A 27,599-nucleotide genomic window follows, 5' to 3' on the forward strand; every position below is an offset into this window, starting at 1 on the left:
GAAAGATCTCCCATGCTCATGGATTGGCAAGACTAATATAATAAAAATGGCCATTTTACCAAAAGTGATCTACAGATTCAATGCAATCCCCATCAAAATGCCAATGCAATTCTTCAGAGAGTTAGACAGAAGAATTTCCAAATTCATCTGGAATAACAAAAACCCAGGATAGCTAAAACTATCCTTAACAATAAAAGGACGTCAGGGGGAATCACTATCCCTGAACTAAAGCAGTATTACAGAGCAATCATGATAAAAAGTGCATGGTATTGATACAAAGACAGACAGATAGACCAATGGAATAGAACTGAAGACCCAGAAATGAACCCACACATCTATGGTCACTTGATTTTGACAAAGGAGCCAAAACCATCCAATGGAAAAAAAAATAGCATTTTCAGCAAATGGTGCTGGTTCAACTGGAGGTCAGCATGTAGAAGAATGCAGATCGATCCATCCTTATCTTCCTGTACAAAGTCCAAGTGGATCAAGAACCTCCACATCAAACTAGATACACTCAAACTAATAGAAGAAAAACTAGGGAAACATCTGGAACACATGGGCACTGGAGAAAATTTTCTGAACAAAACACCAATGGCTTATGCTCTAGATCAAGAATCGACAAATGGGATTTCATAAAACTGCAAAGTTTCTGTAAGGCAAAGGACACTGTTGTTAGGACAAAACAGCAACCAACCGATTGGGAAAAGATCCTTACCAATCCTACAACTGATAGAGGGCTTATATCCAAAATATACAAAGAACTCAAGAAGTTAGACCACAGGGAGACAAATTACCCTATAAAAAAATGGGATTCAGAGCTAAACAAAGAATTCACAGCTGAAGAATGCCGAAGGGCTGAGAAAGACTTAAAGAAATGTTCAACATCTTTAGTCATAAAGGAAATGCAAATCAAAACAACCCTGAGATTTCACCTCATACCAGTGTGAATGGCTAAGATCAAAAACTCAGGTGACAGCAGATGCTGGCAAGGATGTGGAGAAAGAGGAACACTCCTGAATTGTTGGTGGGATTGCAGACTGGTACAACCATTCTGGAAATCAGTCTGGAAGTTCCTCAGAAAATTGGACATTGCACTACCTGAGGACCCAGCTCTTGGGCATATACCCAAAAGATGCCCCAACATATGAAAAAGACACGTGCTGCACTATGTTCATCGCAGCCTTATTTATAATAGCCAGAAGCTGGAAAGAACCCAGATGCCCTTCAACAGAGGAATGGATACAGAGTGTTATATCTACACAATGGAATATTATACAGCTATCAATAACAATGACTTTATGAAATTCATAGGCAAATGGATGGAACTGGAAAATATTATCCTTAGTGAGGTAACCCAATCACAGAAAAACACACATGGTATGCACTCAATGATAAGTGGATATTAGCCCAAATGCTTGAATTACCCTAGATGCACAGAACACATGAAACTCAAGAAGGATGACCAAAATGCGGATGCTTCACTCCTTCTTTAAAAGGGGAACAAGAATACTCTTGGGAGGGAATAGGGAGGCAAAGTTTAGAACAGAGGCAGAAGGAGCACCCATTTTGAGACTGCCCCACATGTGGCCCATACATATACAGCCACCAAACTAGATAAGATGGATGAAGCAAAGAAGTTCAGGCTGACAGGAACCGGATGTAGATCTCTCCTGAGAGACACAGCCAGAATACAGCAAATACATAGGCGAATGCCATCATTAAACCACTGAACTGAGAAAGGATTCCCCGTTGAAGGAATCAGAGAAAGGACTGGAAGAACTTGAAGGGGCTTGAGACCCCATATGAACAACAATGCCAAGCAAACAGAGCTTCCAGGGACTAAGCTACTACCCAAAGACTATACATGGACTGACCCTGGGCTCCAACCTCATAGGTAGCAATGAAGAGCCTAGTAAGAGCAGCAGTGGAAGGGGAAGCCCTTGGTCCTGCCAAGACTGAACCCCCAGTGAATGTGATTGGGGAGGGTGGTAATTGGGGGATGATTGGGTGGGGAATACCCATAAAGTAGGGGAGTGGGAGGGGTTAGGGGGATGTTGGCCTGGAAACAGGGAAGGGGAATAACAATCCAAGTGTAAATAAGAAATAATTAAGTTAATAAAGATGGAAAAAAAAGTAGGGAAATCTCCCAGAAAAGCAGACAGCAAGGGCTGCTCTTTCTAGAGAAGTTTATTACATATGTGATTTAGCACAGATTGAGCTAGGTAGGTAAGCTTTGGAAGGCAGAAGCTCCCTAAATGTTAATGGTACTCCAGGTAGGTTAGTGCCTCAAGACTGAAGTGCAATATGCATATTAGCATCTTTAAAAGGGAACAAATAGGCAAAACTGGTTCTTTATGTAGAACAATGGTTTTCAACCTTTGATCTCCATCCCTTTGTGTGGGCGAATGATCCTTTCCCAGGAGTAATCTCTGGCCATCAGAAAACGCAGATATTTACATTACAATTAGCAACCTAGGAAAATTTACACTTACAAAGTAACAACAAAAAATAATTTTATGTTTGGGGATCCCAACAACATGAGGAACTATAACATGAGGAAGGTTGAGAACCACAGGCTATAGAACATCACTTTACACAAGAGTACAGTAAGGACGCAGCAAGTAAGTCAATATCTGCTTTAGCCAAACAATACTTCAATTATTCAGACAACAGAGTCCACAGGACATGATATGACTGTGGTATCCAATAACTCACGACAGGTGCTCTTACCTGAATAAGACCTCTTGTGAGAAAAACCCAGTCAAAATTCCTGCATGGATGGATGGATGGGGAAGAAATCCAATGCCTCCTCTCCTGGCAGAAGTTGGCTGCTGAAGGCCACTTGGTGACATGGTTGCTTGCAAGTTGCCTATACCACAGTGGATGGCCAGACACCCACAGGCTTGAGGGCTGCAGTCACTGGACTAAATGGTTATTAAAAATAAACAAAAGAAAAAAAAGGCATGGAGGTGGGCAGAAAATCGACTGTGTTCACTGTGCTGAGTTACAGAAAGGTAGTAGAGGATGGATATTAAGAATACTCATTGCATAATGGCATAGAAATGTCAAATGATAAAATAAATATATACATATATCCATTTATATGAAGAGTCCAGACTACATGAAAGAACTAATTTAAAAGATAAAGCCATGAACAAGTTGTTCCGCTGCATCTGACCAATCTTAGAAAAGTTTATTATTACATTATGTACACAGAAAGGACTGGCGAATAAACAGATAATTTATTGTAGAAATTCAGGAAAATCATTTTAAAAGAACTTTATGTCATGTATTATACATATCAAAATACAAGTAGAAATATACCATCTTCATCTCAAGAGAATGGAAAATAATGAGTTAGGGAAGTAAATAACATATAAAGGAAAATAAATAACTTTTATATAAAAGAATATGACATTCAAGGAGCTTGATACCAAAGAGATCGCTGTAGAATGAATGTTGGTGTGTGTCACTCTCTAAGATAGCTAACTTATTTAGAAGCAATTTTCTCAGAGAATGAGCCAGTTACAGCTCATTTTTTTCTTACAGTTTTCAGTCTTATCTGCAGGCACACTTTGAAAAGGATTTGTGTAGTTATAATCCTCTGAAAGGAAATGTCCCACTCTTCAGTATACCAACCTCCAGTAATTACATTGTACTTTGGTAAAGAAGCCACCAGATGAAAACAGAAGATTCAGTTCCAGACAGAAATTAGGCTTCTGTCTCTCTGTTGGATTTAGGATCCCTAGGATAAGAAATTGGGGGAGATGAATTAAAATACAAAGCTCTAGAGCACATTGCTACCATGACATAAAATAATAGGAAATTTCACCTATTGTAAGTGACAATGTCAACTGATAGCAACTTATTAGTAGTTTCTTCAAACAGACTACTAGAGACTGGAGAGGTAGATCAGCTAGGAAAAGCAATGTTGCTCTTCCAAAGAGCCCTGAACTCCTGCTTTCTCAATTCATAGCAGCTCATGGCCATGTACAACTCCAGTCCCAGGGGATCCAATGCCATTTTATGGCCTCTTTGAGCACTAAGGAAATACAAGGCACATGGGAATACATGCATATAAGACACTCATAAAGATAAAAATAAAGGAAAAATTAACCTTATTCTTAAACTATTTGTCTTAGAAATTACTCTATTACTATTTACTCAAAGCAATCAAAAGCTCTATCGAGACAGAAAATTTCATACAAACTTTTATTGTAGCTCTAATCATAATGATCAGGACTTGCAAAGTCCTGAGATACTTTTTCAGCAGGTGAAAGGATGACTAAGCTTCAGTTGGCTCAGCTAATTATTTAATAAATTATCAAGCTATGAACGACAAGGAATATAAAGAAGTGAAAGACTCTACTCTGGAAAGATTATAGGTGGTCTAACTCATTGACATTCTAGAAAAACAATACAACAACAACAACTGTGGAGACAAAAAAACCTATTCAATAACCTCCAGAGTTTGCTGTAAGAAGAGTTGGGAGTGGGCAGAGTGTGGTAGATTTATGTTACTGAAAAGACAGTGATATGTTCTATGATTTATTATATGTCTATGTCAGTATACAGTTGCTGAAGTTTATAGACATGGAGGACCACCAAGACCGGAGTGAGTTTCAGAAGAGGAATCTTTGTGGATGCAGGTTCAGGAGTTGTAAAATATACATGTCTTCCCTAAGGCATGATGTCAGTGCTAGACCCAATGACTGAGAGAGAACACAATGTGTTTTTAACCTCTGAATTTTGGTATGGATTTAAACATGCTTCAAAATTTGCATTTAAACAATGATCTCTGTTCTGCAATAGTTAGTACCAATGAGACATAAGCTAATAAATTTATATTTGGTAATCTTAGGATATCTAAGCTCATTTGTATGTTTATAGAATGTGCTAAGGACTAGGAGTGAATGCTTACTATAAGGTCAGTTCTGTTTGTGTATTTATCTTTGGGGTCTATTTTGGCCTTTGTTTCTGCTTGAATTTGAAACAAAGAAAATTTTAGTATTAAACAGATAATCTGGTTGCAAACAAACAGATATTTGAGATTCTGAAGGCAGAGGTGATTTACATATATAACTGAGAACACAAAGTATTTGTGTAATAGTAAAATTCCTTAGGTTCCGGCTCAGAAATTCTATTTATAAGTCTGAATCCAATTCTAATAGTATTGTCTTAGAAAAATAAGCAAGCCAATCTTCCCTTGAGAATCATTGGTCTAGCATGTATTCTACAATAACAAAAATTTATATTGTAAATGAAAGTTCCTATAAAGCCTGACTCCTTATCTTATTGGACAGCCTCAATTCATAATTCTACAAAATAACCCCTGAAGCTGAGGTTCAGGAAACATAGTAGAAGAGGAGTTAGAAGGAATGAAAGTGCTAAAGGACCAGGAAGCCAGCTGTATGACCCTTTCACCTAGAAATGATAGGGAAGATTCAAAGCCATAATACTTCAAAAATATGGCTACCTAAACAAGACCAGAAGGAGTACATTGCCTATAGAATGTTCACATGAAAGAGGGTAATATGACAGGGCACCCCCCAACAAACACAGAGAACTAGAGGCAGCTATGTAATTCAGAGAGAGAACAGTAGTTTTCCCTTCGGATGAGACACCTAATTGTTTATCTCATACCAAGTGGTCAGCTCTGAAATCACATACATACAAACAGTAATAGACTAAACTGGTTGTATTTATATATTTAGGAATATTTATATAATGCCTATATATGTATTATTTATTTATGAATATTGATGTAACAATTACAAAGAAGGGAGAAAATGAAAATTTAATTGAAAAGGAAGTTAACAGAAGTAGGAAAATAAAGCTTAATTTATTTATAAAAATGACCACTTAAAGAAATTAAATACATGTTATCCTAATGATAATTTTTCAATTACATAAAATAAATAAACCATTATGTTAGAATGAACAGACAGCTTACCTACCACACCAAACATGAACAGAATAATATTATTATTTTTATGTTGTTTGCAAGTTAAGAAAGAGTTCAAAACTCTACAATATAAAAATTGATGAACTTTTATAAGCCAGCTTTTAATCTAACCAATAACCTTTTCAATTTAAGGGACACTGCAAATTCTTTCACAAGATACTCAGAAGTATATCCTACTCTATTCCTTTTTTTGTCTTTCCTTAGATGTGTGGTTTGAACAATGTAGGCTAAGAGAAATTAGCCATCTCTACCTTAAAGCTTGTAATACTCAATGGAGGTGAATCTGTTCTATATTATAAGAAAGTATAAAATTTATTTCAGTTTTGCAGCCATAAATAATGCTCTTTTTTCTACAATGCTTGTCTAACTATACTTGGGTTCTCTTTTCCTAAAATGAGTTACTCTCCTTATTGTAATAAGTTTCATGGAGCAATGGTAAAGTTTTAATGTAGCATGGTTTCCATAAAACTCTGCATTTTAGTAAGAAAGAAAAAGGAGGGGAGCAGGATGAGGTGGGGGGAAGGGTAGGAGGTGGGGAAAGGTAACAGGAGCAGAGAGGAGGAGAATGGAAGAAGGAAGAGGAAAAGAGCAGAAGAAGCACAAGAAAAAGATGATGAGATTGGCATCTCTTACACTGGACATGTTGTAAGACTTGCTAAATGATTAGAATCTATATAACACTGGGCAAGTAGGAATGTTACAGATGCAGAGCTAATTATAATTTTTTTAGCTGTCTTTAGCCCTCTTAAAACTTATTCCTCATAGGTAGCAATGAATAGCCTAGTAAGAGCACCAGTGGAAGGGGAAGCCCTTGGTCCTGCCAAGACTGAACCCCCAGTGAATGTGATTGTTGGGGGGAGGGTGATAATGGGGGGAGGATGGGGAGGGGAGCACCGATATAGAAGGGGAGGGTTTAGAGGGATGTTGGCCCAGAAACGGGGAAGGGGAATAACAATCGAAATGTAAATAAGAAGTGTCCCGCGCTATCGTCCCGCCAGCAAGAACACGCACAAACACCGGGATCCTTCTGCAACAAAGTGTTTATTGCATCTTGAAGAGGAGAGACCCGGGGCCCAGAAAGGCGCTGCTTATAAAACCCTAGCACGGCGCGTCCACGCCTGATTGGTCGCTTACCCATGATCTCACTGGCATGCCCCGGGGTGGGCAAAGACTTGGCGCGAACACACTCTTGCACATGCGCACACAGCTAGTTTCCTGAAAGGAAGTCGGGCTGGCGCGGCGGAAGCCAGCACCATCTTGTAATGGCGAATGCTATCCCGGCTTTCCACGTAGGGCGCAGTGGAAGCCAGCACCATCTTGTGATAGCGAATGTTATTGCGGCTTTCCACAAAGAAGTACTCAAGTTAATAAAGATGGGAAAAAAAATAACTTATTCCTTATGTTTCTCGGCATCTGACCTAACAGTCTTGAGATTAACAGGTAAAACCACTCCAAATATATTGACTTGACAATTGGTTATCAACCTGGGGATTGCAACTCCTTGGGTAGAGTTGTGGGTAGGAGGTAGGAATTGTGGGGTGTCAAACAACCCTTTCATAGGGGTTGTATATCAGGTATTCCACTTATCTCTCATTTACATTACAATTCATAACAGTAGCAATTTACAGTTCTAAAGTAGAACAAATTAATTTTAAGTTTGGGGGTCACCCCAACATGAGGAAGCCTATTATAGGGTCACAGCATTAGGAAAGGTTGAGAACCACTGGTTTAACCAATGACTTGCTTCTACCAATTAAATGGCTCCAAGTGTCACTGGAGAGCAACTGAGTCTAATACAAATATTCTTCCCCCTTGCTGTAACCTGCCCACCTTCCTGCAGCCTCCAACAATAAGTTTACAAAGTGCTTTCATTTAAGACTTTCTTTGTCCTATTATTTTAAATGCTTCTTGCAGCTTCTTCTATGTTAAAAAATGGAATCTAGGGTAACGCGACCCCATGATTCCAGACCACTGTCCTTTAAATTTAGCTCCAGAATATGCTCTCTCTCTCTCTTCATCTTGGAGGTGAGATTTCTGTTTTGTATCAACACCCCACCAAATTTCTGTTCTTTAACTTGGTACTTCTGTTCTACAATTCTAGGTTGGCTGTACTTGCCAGAATAGTTTAACTTGCCGGGTATAAACTATACACAGTTCATTTGCCTGAAGAGCACTCTGCAAGGGGAGTAACATAAGAAATGGGAATTATTTTTCACTGAATCGAGTTCTAAAATAAATTATCTGCAACCCTAACAGCACTTCTTTACTATTCTATAGCTCTGTATTTCTAAGACAGTGTGTTAAATGCACTGCATGAGTAGAAAAGGACCCCTCTCTTCTCCAGTCAGTTACTACAAATGTTTAAACTACTGAGAAGCTTCTTCAGGGAAACCTGTTAACCTAGAGCTTGATGACACAGGGTCAGCAAAAATCAGCAAAAGCAGACCCCGAAAAAAAGGGGTAATGTGACATTGCAAAGAGGCTGTGAGTTCCCTGTGTATCACAACCCTGCTCTACAGCAAGAATGTTCATTGAAATGCAGCAGATTGGTTCTAATAGTTTTTCTCTAGCTGCTTACGATTCTGAGGTAAGACGCTGGTTTACAATATAGTCCCATCTCAACTGTGACTTTTGTTAATACTTAAAGTAGAGAAATAAAATTGAAATTTTCTTTCCTAAAATTGAATTTTGTTCATTTCCACAAATGAGTATTTATTTTTTGTGAAAGAGTCAGAGTTTGAAGAGAGATATTGTTTTGTGGTGGTTTGTATGAATTAAGAATCAAATAGTATCTAGTTGCTATTTGAACTGTGTCTTAGTCAGGGTTTCTATTCCTGCACAAATATCATGACCAAGAAGCAAGTTGGAGGAGGAAAGGGTTTATTCAGCTTACACTTCCACATTGCTGTTCATCACCAAAGGAAGTCAGGACTGGAACTCAAGCAGGTCAGGAAGCAGGAGCTGATGCAGAAGCCATGGAGGTATGTTACTTACTGGGTTGCTTCCCCTGGCTTATTCAGCTTGCTTTCTTATAGAACTTAGGACTATCAGCACAGAGATGGCACCACCCACAACGGGCTGGGTCCTCCCCTCATTGATCACTAATTGAGAAAATGCCTTATAAGCTTAATCTCATGGAGGCATTTCCTCAAGGGAGATTCCTTTCTCTGGGGTAACTCCAGCTTGTGTGAAGGTGACACACAAAACCAGCCAGTACAAACTGAGAAACACTAATTTTTTTGGTTTAGCAGGAGTCTTGGTTTTGGTTGGACATCGCTGTCCTAGGGGTGTCAAAAAGAAAGGGCTGGTAAAAGATGAAATCCTCACTGTGCTCCAAACTGAGCTTCTGGATGCAGAGATGTAGGAGTGGAGAGGAAATAATATGTCTTTAGGATTTTGACTCAGTGTTAACTGTGGGTTTTATAAGTGCTTTGCATTGTTCTAAGACCTGGGAGAATCAAGTTTGTTTACCTTCGAGGCACATTTCAACAGGAAGGCAAAAGCAAATAAGTATATCACATTGGAGAAAATTATCTTAACATGTTTCTAAAATGCTAAGATTTTGAAAGAAATGTTTGCACTTCTAATTGCTGTATATCTCAAATAGCAAAAAAAAAATGGCTAAAGCATCAGACAGTATAATTTTATGTTTCTTTTGGTAATACCAAGTAGAGCACTTTGGAGGAGGAAATGCCTTTTCTTTAAAAGATCCTTGTGTTTCTTTCTATGTGAGACACAAAGCAGTTTTGTTTTCATATGCAAATCAATAGAAATGAGTAGTTACTAACCTTTTCAGTCTCAAAAAGTGAAATGATTTCCCAGGTTGTTATTTCACACGAATAAAAATATGAAAGAGATTTAGAATTTTGGTGACATTTCAGTGTGGGGGCTTTGAAGATAAAAAGGTACATTGCTTAGGAAATAAGCTGTGTTCTGAAATGTGGGAAAAGTTAGGGAAGAATGGCTTTCCTTTGACTCCCTTGTTGAAGAATCTGACAGCAGCAGTGTAAGGGGTATAATAGTGACTTTCCATTAGTATTCAAAAGAGCTTACATGACTAACCTATTAAAGGATTTTTTAATTGAATATTTTATTTACATTTCAAATATTATCCCCTTGCCCAGTTTCCCCTCTGGGAAAACCCTATCCTATACCCTTTCCCTCCCCAATCCACCCACTGCCTCCCACCTCCCCACCCTGACATTCCACTACACTGGGGTATAGAGCCTTCTCAGAAACAGGGCCTCTCCTCCCATTGATCTCCAACAAGACTACCCTCTGTTAAATATGTGCCTAGAGACCTGGGTCCATCCATGTTTGGTTGATGGTTTAGTCCCTGAGAGCTCTGGGGGTGGGGGTGGGGGAGTCTGGTTGGTTGATATTGTTGTTCTTCTTATGGGGTTGCAAACCCCTTCAACTCCTTCATTCCTTTCTCTAACTCCTGCATTGGAGACCCCATTTTCAGTTCAATGGTTGGCTGTGAGCATCTGCCTCTGTATTTGTCAGGCTCTGGTAGAGCCTCTCAAGAGACAACTATATCAGGTTTCTGTCAGTAAGCACATACATATTGGGATCTGCAATAGTGTCTGGTTTTGGTGTCTGTATGTGGGATAGATCCCCAGGTGGGACAGTCTCTGGATGGCCTTTCCTTCAGTCTCTGCTCTACACTTTGTCTCCGTATTTCCTCCCTTGAGAATTTTGTTCTCCCTTCTAAGGACAGAAGCATCCACAACTTGATCTTCCTTCTTCTTGAGCTTTCTGTGCTTTGTGAATTGTATGTTGGGTATTCCGAGTTTTTGGGCTAATCGCCACTTATCAGTAAGTACATACCATGTGAGTTCTTTTGTGACTGAGTTACCTCACTCAGGATATTTTCTAGTTCCATCCATTTGCCTAAGGATTTCATGATGTCATTGTTTTTAATAGCTGAATAGTACTCCATTGTGTAAATGTACCACATTTTCTATATCCATTCTTCTGTTGAAGGACATCTGGGTTCTTTCTAGCTTCTGGCTATTATAAATAAGGCTGCTATGAACATAGTGAATCATGTTTCCTTCTTATATGTTGGAGCATCTTTTTGGTATATGCCCAGGAATGGTAGCTGGGTCCTCAGGTAGTACTATGTTCAGTTTTCTGAGGAACCACCAGAGTGTTTATAGCAGCTTGCAGTCCCACCAACAATGGAGGAGTGTTCCTCTTTCTCCTCATCCTCTCAAGCTCTGTTGTCACCTAAGTGTTTGATCTTAGCCATTCTGACTGGTGTGAGGTGGAATCTCAGGGTTGTTTTGATTTGCATTTCCCTGATGACTAAGGATGTTGAACATTTCTTTAGGTGCTTCTCAGCCTGTCTGTATTCCTCAGTTGAGAGTTCTTTGTTTGGCTCTGTACCCCATTTTTCAATAGTGTTATTTGATTCTCTGGAGTCTAACTTCTTGGGTTCTTTGTATATATTGCATGTTAGCCCTCTATCAGATGTAGGATTGGTAAAGATCTTTGCACATTCTGTTGACTGCTGTATCATCCTATTGACAGTGTCTTTTGCCATCACACTTCTAGATATTTCTGTCCAAGGTTAGGTGGACTTATTCCCTTGATCTTCTCGTCAGTGGCAATGCTAGATTGCCTTTGTTGGGAACAAGTCTCAGAGTAAACTGATGGTGTTTTCCAAGAAGCAAAAATGAATGTGCCTCAGCATCCCATGTCCCCTTTATGTTTATGTGCCTAGTAGCCTATTTACAACTAACCTACCACTCTACCTACAGCAGAGTCTCACCTTTTCAAGGCTACCATTGCCTCATGATGATGAAACTCCAGGGTCAAGCCTTTAACACATGGACAGTCGCTATGTTCCTCATGCCAACCCTAGCAGTTGAGTGTGATGCCAAGTTGATGTGATTCACATGTTCATCCAGAAGGTCTGAAAATGAAATAGAATCAACACCAATTGTCCTTAAAGGTAAGCTAGAAGATTAGAGGTTCCTTCATTGTGAACAGGCTGGAATCTGGGACTAGCATTGGAGTTGAGTAAAGGAAGGCCTATAGCATGCCAACAAAAGTGCTCGACAGCAAATTATACCTCAGGTATTTCTGGATGAGTAGTATACTATCAAGAAATTCCCATAATTTTCTATTCCACGTTAAAGAGCTGATAAGAAAATGATCAGATAGACCCACCACTATGGGCAACACCACACACACACACACACACACACACACACACACACACACACACACACACACACGACTAAGAGAACAATTTGCCATAGATGATGATAACACGCTTTACTTTTTCGACAAATGAAATTGGCTCTGCAACCCACAATACTAGCTCCAAAAATAGTTTAATGAGGTTCATGATACCAAGTAAACCATGTAGTTTGATCGACAGTTTGGTTTTATTGTCAGCACTGAAATTCTGAGCTACTAGGCCCAATACACACATGCACACAACATCTTCACTTCATTAGTTTGTGGCTTCTTGGGTCTTGTCTCTCCAATCTGCAGAATAAAATTCATGGACCATAGATGATGAGTTTTAGAAAAAAAATATTTTATTACTCAGTCTGAGAGAGAGAGAGAGAGAGAGAGAGAGAGAGACAGACAGACAGACAGACAGAATCAGAGACAGAGACAGAGACAGAGACAGAGAGACAGAAAGACTGACAGACAAAGACACAGAGACAGACAGACAGAGAAAGACAGACAGAGAGAGACAGACAGCCAGACACAGAGAGAGGGAGACAGACAGACAGACAGACAGACAGACAGACAGACAGACAGACAGACAGAGAAAACATACATAGCAGTAGTAGAACCTAGGAAATGAAGTAAGATAATGTGCAATTTAGGAAGGATGGCAAAAACAGTTAAGTAACGGGGAAGCACTCGGCTGCTAGGTATCTCTACAGATATTAGCAGGGTGGAAGGACGTAGAGGAAAAATCCCACACTCAGACCCTTGTATTTGTTTTCCAGGGAATGTTTGAAATAAAGCACTATAATTTGCCCTTAATATTTAAATTATCATAGAAAGGTGGAGCTATCTGTACATTGTTGAGGTCCATTTCAACAAATCTAGTTCCTTTAGCTCAAAAGTTAAGGTCTTAAGTTTTAAGCCTGACCCTGGGTAGGGACCTGAATTTCTATGCTACCAAAAATATTCATCCTATTATCTCCGTCCTTTAAGATTTAATCTGGCTGACCTACTAATCACCTGGCCAGGAACCTATTACTGGTAATCAGGCATCTCCACTCACCACCTGCCCCAGGAAGTCAGCAGCAGCACCAGCTGCCAAGATGCTACACACAACCACTGTCCCCATGAGTGAGTCACATATATTCCTCCCAGTTCCTCCTCTCCTCACTCTCTTTTCCCCTCTACCCTCTCCAAGAGAGAAACCATGTATACCCCCTGTCCAATTAACCTCCCACAGAAGGGTTTGTCCCATAATGTGACTTTATGGCATCTGTGTTATAGATGATAACACCTATCCCTTTCCCACTAAAGAAATCTGCTTACCTGAAAGACTAAGTTTTCTTTGGGAGAAAGAAAAGTTCACAGGGAGATTGACCACACTCCAGTAAGTATATGGAGATCACAAATTGGATGAAAAACCGTTTCCTTTTCTTCTTTTATTAATTAACTTCTTTATTTCTTTATTTATTTGGAAGGGAGAGGGAAGAGGTCACTGAGGTAGTGTGGCTGAGAGGTGAGTGTGACTACATGAGGTGCATGATATGAAATTACCAAATAATAAATAAAAATGTTATCATGAAAAAAGAGAGATTTTGAGCTTTTCCTTGCCAACAACTTGCTCCCCCGCCCCTTCAGTACTGTGGTGGCTCTGCCTTGTTGACTGCAGGCCTTTCTGAGTGATACTCAGAAGGCGAACATTCCCTTTCTTTCTTCCTTTCTTTCTTTTCTTTATTCTTTTCTTTTCTTTTATGTTGGCCAAAACCTGAATGCTTTCATTGATGCCCTTGGATTTTTTCACAGGTTCCCTGAAGCTTCACAGCCCATGTTACCATCAATAATCCTTGCTAACCTTCCATTCAAAACTGGGGCTTTCTTCCAATGGGTTTTCCAACTCCCTCCAGCAGGCTTCTGCCAGGGTTTAAAGCTTGCCTAATTGATTTTTCTCTTAATCGCTAATAATACTGACCTCAAGCTTCATTTTGAGTCCATTCTAATGTTCTTTGATTAGTGAGACTAAAATGAGAACCCAGTTTCCACAGTAGCATGAGGTGACCCCAAGAGGAACTCAGATTTCCCTGATAACAACTCCAGTTGGCACATCCTTGGGGAATCCAAATGCTGTCTCTCAGTCTCAGTCACATTCCAGTGTGTCCTAGTGTGTCCTAGTCACCTCCAGGTAGGTGCTCATTTAAGAGAAGAGATAAAAGGGAACCAGGACACAGAATTCTCTTCAGCAATCCAAGACTCCAAGGAGGACACTCCCTACTGCTCTGGAGTCTTCCTCTTACATGGGCAGTTTCTGTCTTCTGTTCTCCTCACTAAAGTTGGGAAAATATAACCCTGTCTCTTCTTGCCCCTACTGCCACCCATGAAAAAAACGCCCTGTAGGACCACAGGAGGTATATGGGCAGAACAGGAAAAAAAATACTGGAGCTTCTGGCTCAGAGAAACAGATCCACAGCATACAAGATTCCAAGTCATTTTCCTGATTAAAGAAGCTGAACTTTATTTTTTTCAAGAGTTGGTCATTTGTACTTAATTTTTAAAGTATTGATTCCATTTACTTACTCACTCATTGATTGTATGCCTTTTTTTCTTGTTGGTTTGTGTGTGTGTGTGTGAATGTGTGTGTGTATGTGCGTGTGTGTGTGAATGTGTGTGTGTGTGTATTACTAAAGGTTTTGCTATCTATTATCTTATATATTCTAAGTATTGCGTCCCTATTGTAAGTTTGATTAGAAAAGACTTTCTCTTGTTAGTTGAGAAATGTTATTTTTTTTCATCTGCTCCCTTTAATGTGCTGTGCTGTGTTTTGCTTTGTTTTGTTTTGTTCTGTTACAGAGCCTGGCTTCTGCAGCACAAGCTGATTTCAAATGCCTTATCCATCTAGAAATCTAGAATGACCATGAACTCCATATTTCTTTGTCTCCATTCCCTAAATGCTGGGATTTCAGGCATGTGACACAGTGCTTTGCTGAACACAAACTTTGACTGTATGCAGTCTCCAGCGTCCCTTCTTACCAGTGCCTTCTAAGTTGTTGCTGTCCGCTCCTATTCAGAAAGTCTTCCCCTGTGGCTGTATCATCACATGGCTGCCCTGTTTTCCTCGAACTGTTTCAGTGTTTCAGGTCACATGCTCAAGTACTTGATTAATTTTGAATGGATTGTTGTACAAGACCAGCTATTACTTCTCTGCTTCCGTATGGATATAAAGATCTTTAAATCTCTATGTTAAGAATGCCACTGGGATTTTTAATCCTTAGTTAATGTATCTAAATACTTATTGTCAAACTAAAGAAATTTAGATTTCTCCAATGAGGCAAATGTTAGTGCTTTGTGTTTTACATCTTGGTCTATAATTTATCTTGCAGTATGTTTTAAGTGTTTAAGATTTCTTAGATTTAACTCCATGTGCCTCTCTTGTTATTGAGAGCATATTTGCTGAGAAGACATTTTTCCTTACCTTTTCCATTTCCTTAAGATCACATGATCAATTTTATATGGCTCCATCTCTGCATTCTGCTGTTTAACTGATTTATTAATCCACATTTTTACTCAGAACTACACTCCCTTGGTTAATATAGGATTAAGATAAGCCTTGAAATAGGATGGTGTCAGAATTCTAAGATAATTAGCTTGGTGGCTTTTTCTTAGTCTGAATCTTCAATCTTTAAATATAAATTCTCTACTCAATTTGCGAATGATCATTAACTCACTGAGAGATTTGGAGATTACAGTGAGCTTGTAACTCAAGTTTGGGAAGACAGACATCTTGGTAATGAGTTCTAAATTCCTTAAGTTTGATAGATACATTCCATGTGTTTACGTCTCATAATTTTCATCAGAGTTTTTATCTTATATTTGAAATAACCTGTAGTTTTAAAAATAAACAGAATAATTGTATGGAAGTGGTTAGAATATGCATCTCCCTTCTTCACTCTACATTACAGAGTGTTAATTGTTGAAAACAGGAGACAATACTGAGTTTTAAAGATAAACTTGCTGATGAAATATGACTTTTGGTGGCTAGTAAAATAAATGAGAAGGTATACTAGGAGAAAATTGTGATCTCTACTAAGGATAGTATAATAATATATCAAGAAATTTTATCATGGAAAACTTAGGTCCACTGCAAGTAATAACAGTTGAATGTAGTGTGTTCTTAATGTGTTCCACCATGTTCCTATGTGTTATGTAATATGTTATAATATGTACATAATCAAACCATTTCACCCTTCCACAAACAGTGCTCTTCTTATTCCTTTTTATAATTAAGGAAATAAAAGGGACCTACAGTTGTCCATGCTTGCTCCTAAGCAAATGGAGTAAATTCTGGATGTTCTGAATTTGAGAATACACTCTTAGTCTCCACACAGGCTTTGCTCTCTTAGTTGGTTCTTTGGACATTTTTAAATATACAGGTTCACGCTGCAGCTTTGTATTCAGATGCTAAAAACTGGTCTCTAAGATGTGTTTGCTCCCAACACAGAGATTCTCACATACAGCCTAGTGACACTATGTAAACACTGCTTCCCAAGTTAACGTTAATTAGTTAATAAAATTTTAGACAGTTATTGGGCAATAAGGAGAGAAAGGCATGACTTGAGGATTGAGTGAGGGGATCTCAGAAGAGACTAAGAGGAAGGAGAAATGAAAGGAAAGAAGGAGGAAACCCTCAGGATAACAAATGGACCATGAACAAATGGAGAAACAGTGAGTAAAAAGGGACATCTGGCTGGATATAAGTTAGAACAGCTAAAAACCTGTCCAGTCTAGGCTTACGACTTGTAAATAAATACTGGGATTCTGTGTCTTTTATACTAGATAGATATATAATTTCTTCTACAAGGTGGGTGGAGGAGTGTTACAAGGATAGGCAAGAGGAGTGGGAGGACTGTGAAGTGAGTGTGATGGGGGTTCATGATGGGAACGTCCCAAATAATCAAAACAGATATTATGCAAAAAATAGATGTACGGACTCTCTGAAGATGGTGACATAGTAGAAGTAGTAGTGAAAAATCAGAGATGAAAACTCTGCATTCTGTTAGGTTCTTGCAAACCCTTCTTTCAGATGTATTAAGCTTGGAGAAAGATAATCTCATCAAATGTAGCATGTTACCGATGACTTTAGAATGGGCTCTGAATTCATCTTCCATGGATGACAATGAATAGACTGCAGTTCTGTAAGAGAACATCTTTCTGGACTCATAATGGAGGTAATTTAGAGAGTCACAGATAACAAGATGCAAATGCCTATAACCCCATAACTATGATTTTAAAAGATAGTCAGGATGAATTATCAGATGCACAGCATTTAGCTTAAGTATGCCTTCCCAATAAAAAAATCAATCAATCATAAATCCTTAAGTGATATTAAAAATGCAGGTATATTACAGCTTGAAAGTATAAAAGAGGAAATTAAAAAGAATTCTGATAGAATAAGTAAATTTGCAATAAAGCATTAGATTATGATGATTGTTGACATTTATTAGCTATCAGTTCATTTGACAGGCAAAATATCCACGTAAAGATACACTGAGATCAGCATAAAGAATGATGTTTCATTAACAAGTCTTCCAGATGGGTCTTTATATGATAGTAACTTTCCTTTGTACTGAGAGATGAGCTAGCAGTTTATGGAAAGCATGTATATTTTGTTCAGTTAATAATAAAGCCATCAAATAATCAAAATGGTGCCATTGTTCTGCTTTGGGTTAATTGTGTGTGCTCAATTTTGTTATAATCTCTTATAATTTCCCATAAAGTGCTAAATGCCATGACTGCTTATATGACCCATTACATACCTTGCAAAATCACAGAACATTCTACATATGATAAAATTATTATCTATCCCAATGATACAGAACACATCATGCTCGAGATCTACCTTTATTTGAAAACATTGTGTCCAGCTTGCATGAATGCAGGAAAATCCCATCCAAGAAAGCACAATTGTGGAAAAGGTAAAATAATCAAGTTCTGGCATACATTCATACACACATATAATTATATATCTAGATAAGCATCATGTGTATCCAGATAACAGGTAAAGGATGAGAATCACATGTCAAGAATTAACTTCTCAGTAGTAGTAGGAGGCCCTCTTGAGTATGTAGGGCCTTCTGGGTTTATTCTCATAGAGCTGCCGTTTCAGAATATAAGGGATTTTTCTCTTTATCACTTCTTCCTTCTCAGTTTTCTCATTGCCATGATCGAGGATATCCTCCTGAATTATCTAAAACCAAGAAAACACAAAAGCAAGTTAGATGCGTAAAATATATTTGAGATATTTTTCTACAACCTCCTTGATTGATTTTAGGCACAATGTACCTGTAAGATCAGAGAAACTTTTTCTTTTTGTCACTTGACAGATGTTTATCAATGACTGACAAGGAAGGAGATTATAATCTTTCTGTATTATATATGTCCTTCCCCAGATCACCAGCCTACCTCTTTTCAGAAACGTATTCATAATTTCCAACTGAGGAACCACACCAGAGACAACATCAAATTAGTTTTGAGATTTTGAATACATGATGGGAACCCAAAATAATATGAAAAACATGACAGTCGTGTAGTTTTGAATCTGCCACGCCATTTGAATAAGAGGGTTAAAAAGATTTTATGTTTATCTGTATCAATTACTGACATGACTTGAAAGTCATTGTAGTAAGTTGCCTAAACAAAGAAAGAATTGCCTGTTTCAAGTATCTCAGATGTTGTAGAGATCAACAAATGTGGAAACTGTGTTAAATATCTAAGGTTTCTTCAGGTTATTTCTGTGTCCTAAACTTTGTGGGCACAATAACAAATACTGATATTTCCACATCCTATCACCAAATATTTTATTTCAACCCACAGATATTCAGTTTCAGGCAAGGAAAAACAGCTACTGTCAGGCAATGTAGGTTTTGAAATTTTTTCTTTGTTAAAAATCCATAGTCTGTAATTACTTGTACTGTGCTCAGAATGATACCACCATTTTATTTGTAAATGATTCAATGGTTAAAATAACAAGAGATCTAGTCTTATGTCCAATTGACTTATCTGCTAATTAGTTTATTGAGGGGGTCTTTCTTGTCTGGATAAATAAGGCATAATTGACATTTCCCTCTGTTAAGATTTTAATTTTCGTGTTTTATTGAGCTAAATAGTGTTTTAAGTACTGTACCATTTAGCTGGAATTAAAATTAAAGGCTGAAGAGTATGACAAGTAAATCTGAGCTAGCCTTTTGGCTTTTCATCTGGAAAACATCAGTTTGTTTACCGACTAGTATAAACAGCAGCAGTTCTGCTGGCATTTTTCTCCTTCCACAGGGTATCTCTGTGGCAGCCTCTCACAGGCTTGTTACATTAAGAGGGAGGGGCGCCATCGGACCTGCAATGTTGCTAGAAGACCACAGTGTAAAGCATGAAGCAAGCCTCTCAGAACTTGATCCGAAAAATATTGCTTTTCCAGTTGGAAAAGTGGAGTAGCGTCCCATGTTTCATTTTAGGAACAATTCAGTTATCTTCCTCATTTCTTTTCTTCTTTCGAATCAAATTTTGATACTTCTCCCCAAAGCTCTAATTTTCAGTGAAATTTTTAGTGACATATCCATCAAGACAATAAAAATTAAAGTGCCGATCGAGAATGTTACTTTGATAAATCATATTACTAAAAATTTCAGTTTTCCCCCTTTAAAGATAGGCCAACCAGATACAATAGTGCACACGTGTGATATTAGAACCTGAGAGGCAAGGGCAAAAGCATTGTTACAAGTTTGAGACCACTCTGGGATACACGGTATGTCTTAGGCCAGCCAGGACAACAAAGCTACAAGACCTTGTCTCAAAAAAACCAAAAACCAAAACAAAACAAAACAAAAAAACCCAAAATATAAATAAATATTCTAACTATACATCTAATATTTAAAGCTATTCCTTTAATGATTTCTTACTTGCTTATTTCATCAGTAAAGAAGTAGGTTTTTAAATTAGATCTAATTCCTATCATACATACAAACATACATTCACAAACACACACCCACACACAGAGACATATTACATTATTTTAAAAATTAAGATCAGGGTTGGGGATTTAGCTCAGTGGTAGAGCGCTTGCCTAGCAAGCACAAGGCCCTGGGTTCGGTCCCCAGATCCGAATAAAAAAGAAAAAAAGAAGAAAAAAAATTAAGAAATATTTTACTTGCCCAATAATCAATTACAAAAGCAGAAAAACTATTCAAGTGCACTTGCTAATCTCTGAGTTGCAACTAAAACTCTTTGATCTTTCAAACTTTTGTATTGTGCTTGTTATAGATAAGTACAAAGGATTTTTGATTTTAGCAAAACGGTTGAAGTAGCCTTACATTTCTTAATGCATGTCCCTATTACCAATATAGAAAAAACTGTCTCAGTATATCATCTGTTTACATATATCATTCAAATGTTCCTTTAAGACATATTACTCTTTTAACAGTGAAGAGAGAAGGGTTTGTTAATCTCAAAATGTTTGGAGGATACTTTTAAGTTAAAAAGAGGTGTTAAATGGGCAGTCTCTGGATGGCTTTCCCTTCAGTCTCTGCTCCAAACATTGTCTCCGAATTTCCTCCTATGAATATTTTTGTTCCAGTCTGTATACATACAGCCACCAAACCCAGACAATATTGCCAAGAAGTGCCAAGAAGTACATGCTGACAGGGACCTGATATAGTTGTCTCCTGAGAGGCTCTACCAGAGCATGACAAATACAGAAGTAGAGGCTTGCAGCCAACCATTGAACTGAGAACAGGGTCCCATTGGAGGAGTTACAGAAAAGATTGAAGGAGCTGAAGAGATATGCAACTCCATAAGAACAACAATACCAACCAACCAGAGCTCTCAGGGACTAAACTACCATCCGAAGACTACACATGGACAGACCCATGGCTCCAGCTGCATATGTAGCATAGGATGTCCTTGTTGGGCACCAATGGGAGAAGAAGCCCTTGGTCCTGCCAAGGCTGGACCCCTCCCCCCTGCCCAGTGTAGGAGAGTGTCAGGGCGGGGAGGTAGGAAGCAGTGGGTGGATGGGTGGAAGAACACCCTCACAGAAGAGGGGAGGTGGGATAAGGGATTTATGGACAGGAACCGGGAAACGAGATAACATTTGAAACGTAAATAAATAAAAAATCCAATAAAAAAATAAAAATAAAAATTGTAATAATAACCACCAAATTCTTATCATTTAAAAGAAGAGGCGTTGATTCAAAAACAGGGCTTATCACTTTCTAGTGTTTGTCAGTCTCCCTACTGAGATCTCCTTAGGGCATAGGTTGAATACGGAGGAGAGCCCAGTAGTGCAGCGATCCTCATGCCCTCCTTCGGGTTCTCTCATACCTCCCAGTGTTGAAAGGCCCGGCTGCGGCAGATCTTCTGGAGTTGGAATACGGTCAGCAGCGCTTCCAAGCTAAAGTCATCCAGGACAAGGGGAAGTTTCCTTTTCGCAACAAGGTCGTCATCACGCATTTCTCCCGCTTCCTCCGCTGCGCTGTTCAGGTTATTGATCAGGCTGCAAACGTTGAGCAAGGTCATTTTCCAAGAGGGAGGACTTCCTTTGCTGACCTGAAAATTTAAAAACCGAAAAGATATTGCAGTGACAGTTTGTACGATGAATATGCAACATGCTTTGTTTGTGTCAAACCATCGGTGTTTGAATTTCTATCCGCAATACAACTATGAATGGGTGAACCATTTTTATTATACCCCTAACTCACAGATATTCAAATCTATGAGTACAAGGATATTCACTGTTTTCAAAAAGGCTTTTAATCCTTTCTACTGCATGTTCTTTAGAGATTTTCTCTTTCAGTGTTTCCTAAGACTAGTTCCTTAGAACACTGGTTCTGCCCTCAACTACGTCTTGAATATATTTTAAACTGAAATGGAACTACGTCACTTCCTCGCTCCTCTTCCTCCATTCTCACGGAGGTTCCCTCCTTCAAAGCCCTTCCAAGTCTTCCCACACTCTTAGGTTCATGGCCTCTTTTCGTTTGTTTATTATTGTTGGGAGCATACACGTATGTGTGTGCATGTGTGCACAAACGCAGGTAAATGCAACTTGCTGAGTCTGGCTCTGTTTGTGGTGTTTATAAAGTATATATACAGACATCTGCCATTTTAAATCGAAATTCTACTTTCACTTACAAAAGTAGGGAAGGAAGTTAAAATTTTAATTAAATATCCTGAGACTTTACATGCAAATACTCAATGGCATGTACATGTAGATTAATAGGAAAAAGAAGAGCAGAGATGAAGAGAAGAGAGTGGAGAAGAGGAGAGAAGAGAATGGAAAAGAAGAATATGATGTGCTTCCTAGACACATTTGAACACTGAAAGTAGGGGGAGGACAAAAAGTTAAGGCAACTGACTTCATCACATCTATTTCTGTCTAACTGTCAAAATGTCGCCGTGGCCCCTGTCCTGCCAGGAAATAAAGCTGGAGTAGAGAATTACAAAGGAGGCACACATTTAATAATACATTTGAGGAAAGTTTAATGTCTAAGTAAAGGATTTACAAGGCATAAGCCTTGTCAAGTGTGTTTCCTTATTAAATGTGACATAAGAGATATGGTAAAAACCCACTACCTGTGACTCACTGAACTCAGATACACTGAGCAGGTGGTTAATTGAAGAATTTCAACAACTTAACGAGAATCAGCATGAGAGTTTGTAACATATTCTGTATTCTAGTTACTTATTCAAAAGCCTGCACTGAACTAGCATATACCGGGATTTCTGTTTGATTACAAAAATAACATGCTAAACCAGGACTACTCTTCATGACCCTATATTCCAATGCCAGTGATGATAATTTAAAAAATGTATTGTGAGAACAACGAACAAATTGTCCTGTGTTTGTCTTTTTTTTTTCATGCTATTTGAATTTGCTGGAGCTTCTTTTTTTCTTGATATTTTTAGCAATAATATTTCAATGTCTAAACCACATTATCCTAAAAACAGAACTTCTTTGCACAGAATCAAATAGTATTCTCATTAAAAATTTAAATGTAGTCATTAGGTTAAAGTAGACATATGTTTAGAGTTCTCACATAGTTCTATAAACATACAAAAATTATGGTTGAATAACAGAAATGAATGATAAACAATTTTATAGAAAAACATGAAATGCACTTTTTATTTTTATCCTAGCAGCAAATTGCAGTGGTTTTCTACCTCATATGTTCTTGTTGAAGAAGTGTCTTAGGTAACTAAGTTGAAATGAGTCAATGCAATGCAAGTACTTCCTCTTGGATTGTTTTAGACTGATTGAATCACACCATGGCACAAAATTGTCTTCTTTTTTTTTTTTTGTGGAAAAAAATGACATCATTTTAGATACTGAATTTATTTTTCTTACCTTTGCTTGGTCAGAGAGGGGAACCCATATTCTCCCATATTCTAAGAATGGTAGACCTTGCAAAACTTTGTCATGTTTTCAGGATTATTTAGAGCATGTATGTGTCAACATGTACATTTACAATTTCAAAAACAAAACCTATTGTAAGACACCAAGGGCTTCATAGCTAAGCTAAGATAGTATTAATGGGTTACACCCATCTTCCTACCTTGGAGATGAAAAGACTGCAGTCACTGTTACCGGATCGAATACTAAATAAAGAAGCTTATAATTATAACAGTACATTTCTTATTAATATTAACTAAATTCATCGAGCAGACTTATAAAGAGGCTATTTTGATACGATATTTACAAAATAATACATTATTCAATTGCTTTTAGTAGATCTTAACCATCACTGAATTGATGTGATCTTAGATTGTCCCAGACTGTCACTTAAGAACCAAGGCAGAACACACATCTTCACTGGTTCTAACGTGGCAACATCCTGTGCTCTCAAACACACACAGAGGGAATCTTTCCTTTCCGTTTAGCATCAAACACAATTAAATCGCCCTTGTGTACTAGAGATTTATTTTGCCTATGATATGGTTACTCAATTACAAAAGCGCTTTGTGTGGAAGAGCAGATTTAGAACATTGCTTCAGAGTTTAGGGCAGTTGTCCTGATCACTTTGCATCACAATTGTTAAACCCCAGCCTTGTTAGAACTGTGCTTAATTCCCTATGTGCCAAGAGGGGGGTTCACCTCAAAAAAGCCCTCATCTACTCAAAGTGATTTCATATGTAATGTGATATGGGCTAACACCTCTTCACGGTTTACGGTTTTTTTTTTTTTTTTTTTTTTTTCTCGGAGCTGGGGACCGAACCCAGGGCCTTGCGCTCGCTAGGCAAGCGCTCTACCGCTGAGCTAAATCCCCAACCCCATCACGGTTTGTTTTATTCCTAGGCAAACACTGGTAACTAGGAAAAGTGCTCTCAGGTTGCAGAATTTTGCTCAGAATATAGAACTTTACTGAAGTCATTGGCGAAATATTAAAAATATGCTGCTAATGCTTCTGAAAGGGCAAAGAAATGTAAACCCTCTCATAGGAAGTGGAGTTTATAATGACCTGTGAGAGAACCATAAATGTATAGATTCTCAGCTCCAAGTTTCGCACTTAAAATAAAAAAGCCAAGGTCGGTCTTGTTGACTAAGATTGACTAGATAAGAAATGAAGGTTTTAGGACTGCATGTCAAGGTTAATGTTTGCCTGTCCATAGCTTTCTTCTGCACTTTATTTCCCTCCCATGTTGCTGTGTTTTTCGGAAATGGATTTTATTTTCCACAATCAACCAGAACACATAACAACTACAATTGGGTTTCGCTTATTTATTTAACTTCATGCCATATACCTTTCATCATACCAGTGTAATAACGATGAAAACCATTTACTTTAAGTATGATTACATATCTTCATTCCATTATCTGTGGCTGTTTACTTAAAATTGAAAAATATATGCTGACAGTCCTATAGACGTTTTGTCTCTCATACCAACACATGTGACTCCTTAGAAGTAGAAAAAGAAAAATCTCTCGAAAGGGAAATGTCTCCCAAAGACCTTTAAAGCTTTGAGGTAGGTAACTATACATATTTTGATTGACGTTAGAAAATAATATGAAATTTACAGAGGATATTCATACATCCTTCTACTTTGGGTTAAAGGAAGAAAAACGTTACCTTCGATGCATGCATATTTGTCAGGAGATCTGCCTCCAGGGCTCTCACATCTTCTTCTGAATCTGAATAAAATCAAAACCACATGCTTACTATGTAATCACAGATCACATAATCATATTGTAACCGCCATATTTCAAATTGTTTTAAACGTCTTTGAAGCTTATTGTCTTCTGTACATAATTTCTTCCAAGCGATATTCAGAGAAAACCATATCACAGCTTAATTTTAGGCTGACAGCCACAATAATAGAATCACTTCTGAGAAAATGAGCCCATCTTAATTGGCTAAGCAAAGTTCTTACGATTTAGAATCGTCTATTCACTGGGTCTCAGTAAAACATTTAATTATATTGTACAATGTAGACCTTATCAAAAGATCTGTGCTTTGTTACTCTTACCAGCAATAGCCCACACATACAAAATATGTATGTAATAAAGAACGTAGTAAAATAGGAATATGAGTGTTGTTTTTTATTTCATGGCAAACCCGCAGTGAATTGCTTGTTGGTAGTCTTAGAATGAAAATGATACTGATCTTCAGTTCACTACAAATGTCATTTTGTAAAATTCTCTTGGAAAGAATCACACAAGAGGTTTGAATTGTGTGCTTTCAATTTTGCATGAGCCAGTGAGGAAGAAGCTTAAGCAAAGGCAGAGCTCCCATCGACACATGCTAAATCTACTGAAAACAGATCCTTGATTAATGTCAGAACACATTTTCCCAGATTTCTTTTATGTGTCTTGTTTAGAGAAGCAAAAACTTAGAAACGCTAAGGTATTGTAGAGCATTTAATATCCATTAGCCTTCTGTGATAAAGGAGGCAGAGCTTAAAATTGCCCCATTATTTACTATGTGGTCTTTAAAACACAAGATCCCACCTGAGTACCTGTAAGAACTGAGCTATTCCAGGGACACTTTTGCTCCATTTGTTTGCTGTTTGATTTTCAGAATGAATGTTAAAAATTAATCTTGTTAATCTCTGTTAAGAATGTGTTTATGTCACAGAAATGGGTTTCGAGAGCTAATATACAGTTTTTAATCAATAAGCTAATTTTAGAATCTATAATTAGAACTATATTTCTGTAACTACTTGATAAAATTATAGTTATGGGAAAGCTCCATTGGCTTATAAAATATTTACAGGCTCTTATACTAATAAGATCATCCAAAACATATCACAGTCTGATAACTTCTGATAGCTATCTTTGTATTTAAAAAAATCTTAGTTTGAACTAACACTTCAGAGTCTTGGTTATTAAGAACAATATTCACAAATATAAGTTAAGTGATTTTACTTCATTTGTCTTTAAGATTTTCCACTGTTAGGTGTTTGTTCAATTATTTCCAATTATTAATTAAAATACATTGCCATCATCAAAATATTTCATATTAGTCTTAAATTTATTTTATTTTTAAGAAGACGTAATTCATCTGATAACAATACATTTCTTCTTCTTAACTGTTATATACAGAACACTGTAAAGCTAAATTTATCATAAATAGAAGTATACCAATTTTATGGTTATAGTTTGTGCCAACTTAGATTACATTCAAAAAAGCAGCAGCTATATGAGCATCACGACTGTCAGAATGAAATTCTTTAAAATATACATTCTCAAAGGACTTGGGACACTTTTTGTTGCATTAGAAACACTCTTTTATTTACTGGTATTTATTTCACATGTTCTAACACACATGTAGAGTTGAAAATAACTTGAGGAAAATCACAAAGGTAAGTGAGAGAAGCCACCAGCTAAGGCAGTGAGAAAAGATGAGAATAAAAAATCATGCATGAGATCTCTTCATGGGAGCCTGCTGAAAAGCTCTGCCTCTGTTCTAGTTTTCATCCTTGTTTTATTACTCTTATTGATTTTTCCCTCTAGTAGTTATATTCCAAAGGAAAATAGTTTGCCTTTCCTTGAAACCTCATGAACTGCCTGCTTTACAGACTTTTAAAAGAAAAAAAATAATAGTTTCAGTTCTTATACGAGAGAGAGAGAGAGAGAGAGAGAGAGAGAGAGAGAGAGAGAGAGAGAGAGAGAGATTCCTCCTGGATTCATTTACCTGAGTAGCAGCAGACTGTAAGAGAAATCACTCACTTCAGAGAGGTGCGAGCTTACCTGAGCACAGACTCCAGGAGCTGAAAGCCAGGAGAGTCAGGCACACCAGCTGAAGGTTCATTCCTATCATCTTCTCTCAGCCTTCTGACAAGCAGGTCCACACAGACACGGAAGGAGCTCTCTTGGTGCTTCCTCTTGCCTTCAGCTGGCTTTGAAAGTGAGTGAACTGTGAGAGATGCTCTGGCCATGCCCTATATATACGTGAGCAGGAGG

At 37.9% G+C, this 27,599-nt stretch overlaps 1 protein-coding gene and 1 long non-coding RNA gene across 2 annotated transcripts in view; one reads left to right on the forward strand and one right to left on the reverse strand.

Annotated features, from left to right (window-relative positions):
* Positions 1 to 17,861, forward strand: part of LOC100910482 (uncharacterized) — a 43,528-nt gene extending 25,667 nt beyond the window's left edge. Inside the window, exons 2-3 of the long non-coding RNA XR_015624613.1 lie at positions 11,734 to 11,927; positions 15,008 to 17,861. This is a non-coding gene — a long non-coding RNA (uncharacterized LOC100910482). The remainder of the gene's footprint in view (positions 1 to 11,733; positions 11,928 to 15,007) is intronic.
* A 179-nt stretch (positions 17,862 to 18,040) lies between these two features.
* Positions 18,041 to 27,536, reverse strand: Nts (neurotensin). Its single transcript, NM_001102381.1, is given in 4 exon segments — positions 18,041 to 18,401; positions 21,527 to 21,751; positions 25,267 to 25,328; positions 27,387 to 27,536. Coding segments are annotated over 4 exon segments (510 nt in total). The 5' UTR covers positions 27,457 to 27,536; the 3' UTR covers positions 18,041 to 18,248.
* Positions 27,537 to 27,599: the final 63 nt, after the last annotated feature.

Source organism: Rattus norvegicus, chromosome 7, assembly GCF_021556685.1.
Source record: "Rattus norvegicus strain SHRSP/BbbUtx chromosome 7, alternate assembly SHRSP_T2T, whole genome shotgun sequence".
Classification (NCBI taxonomy): domain Eukaryota; kingdom Metazoa; phylum Chordata; class Mammalia; order Rodentia; family Muridae; genus Rattus; species Rattus norvegicus.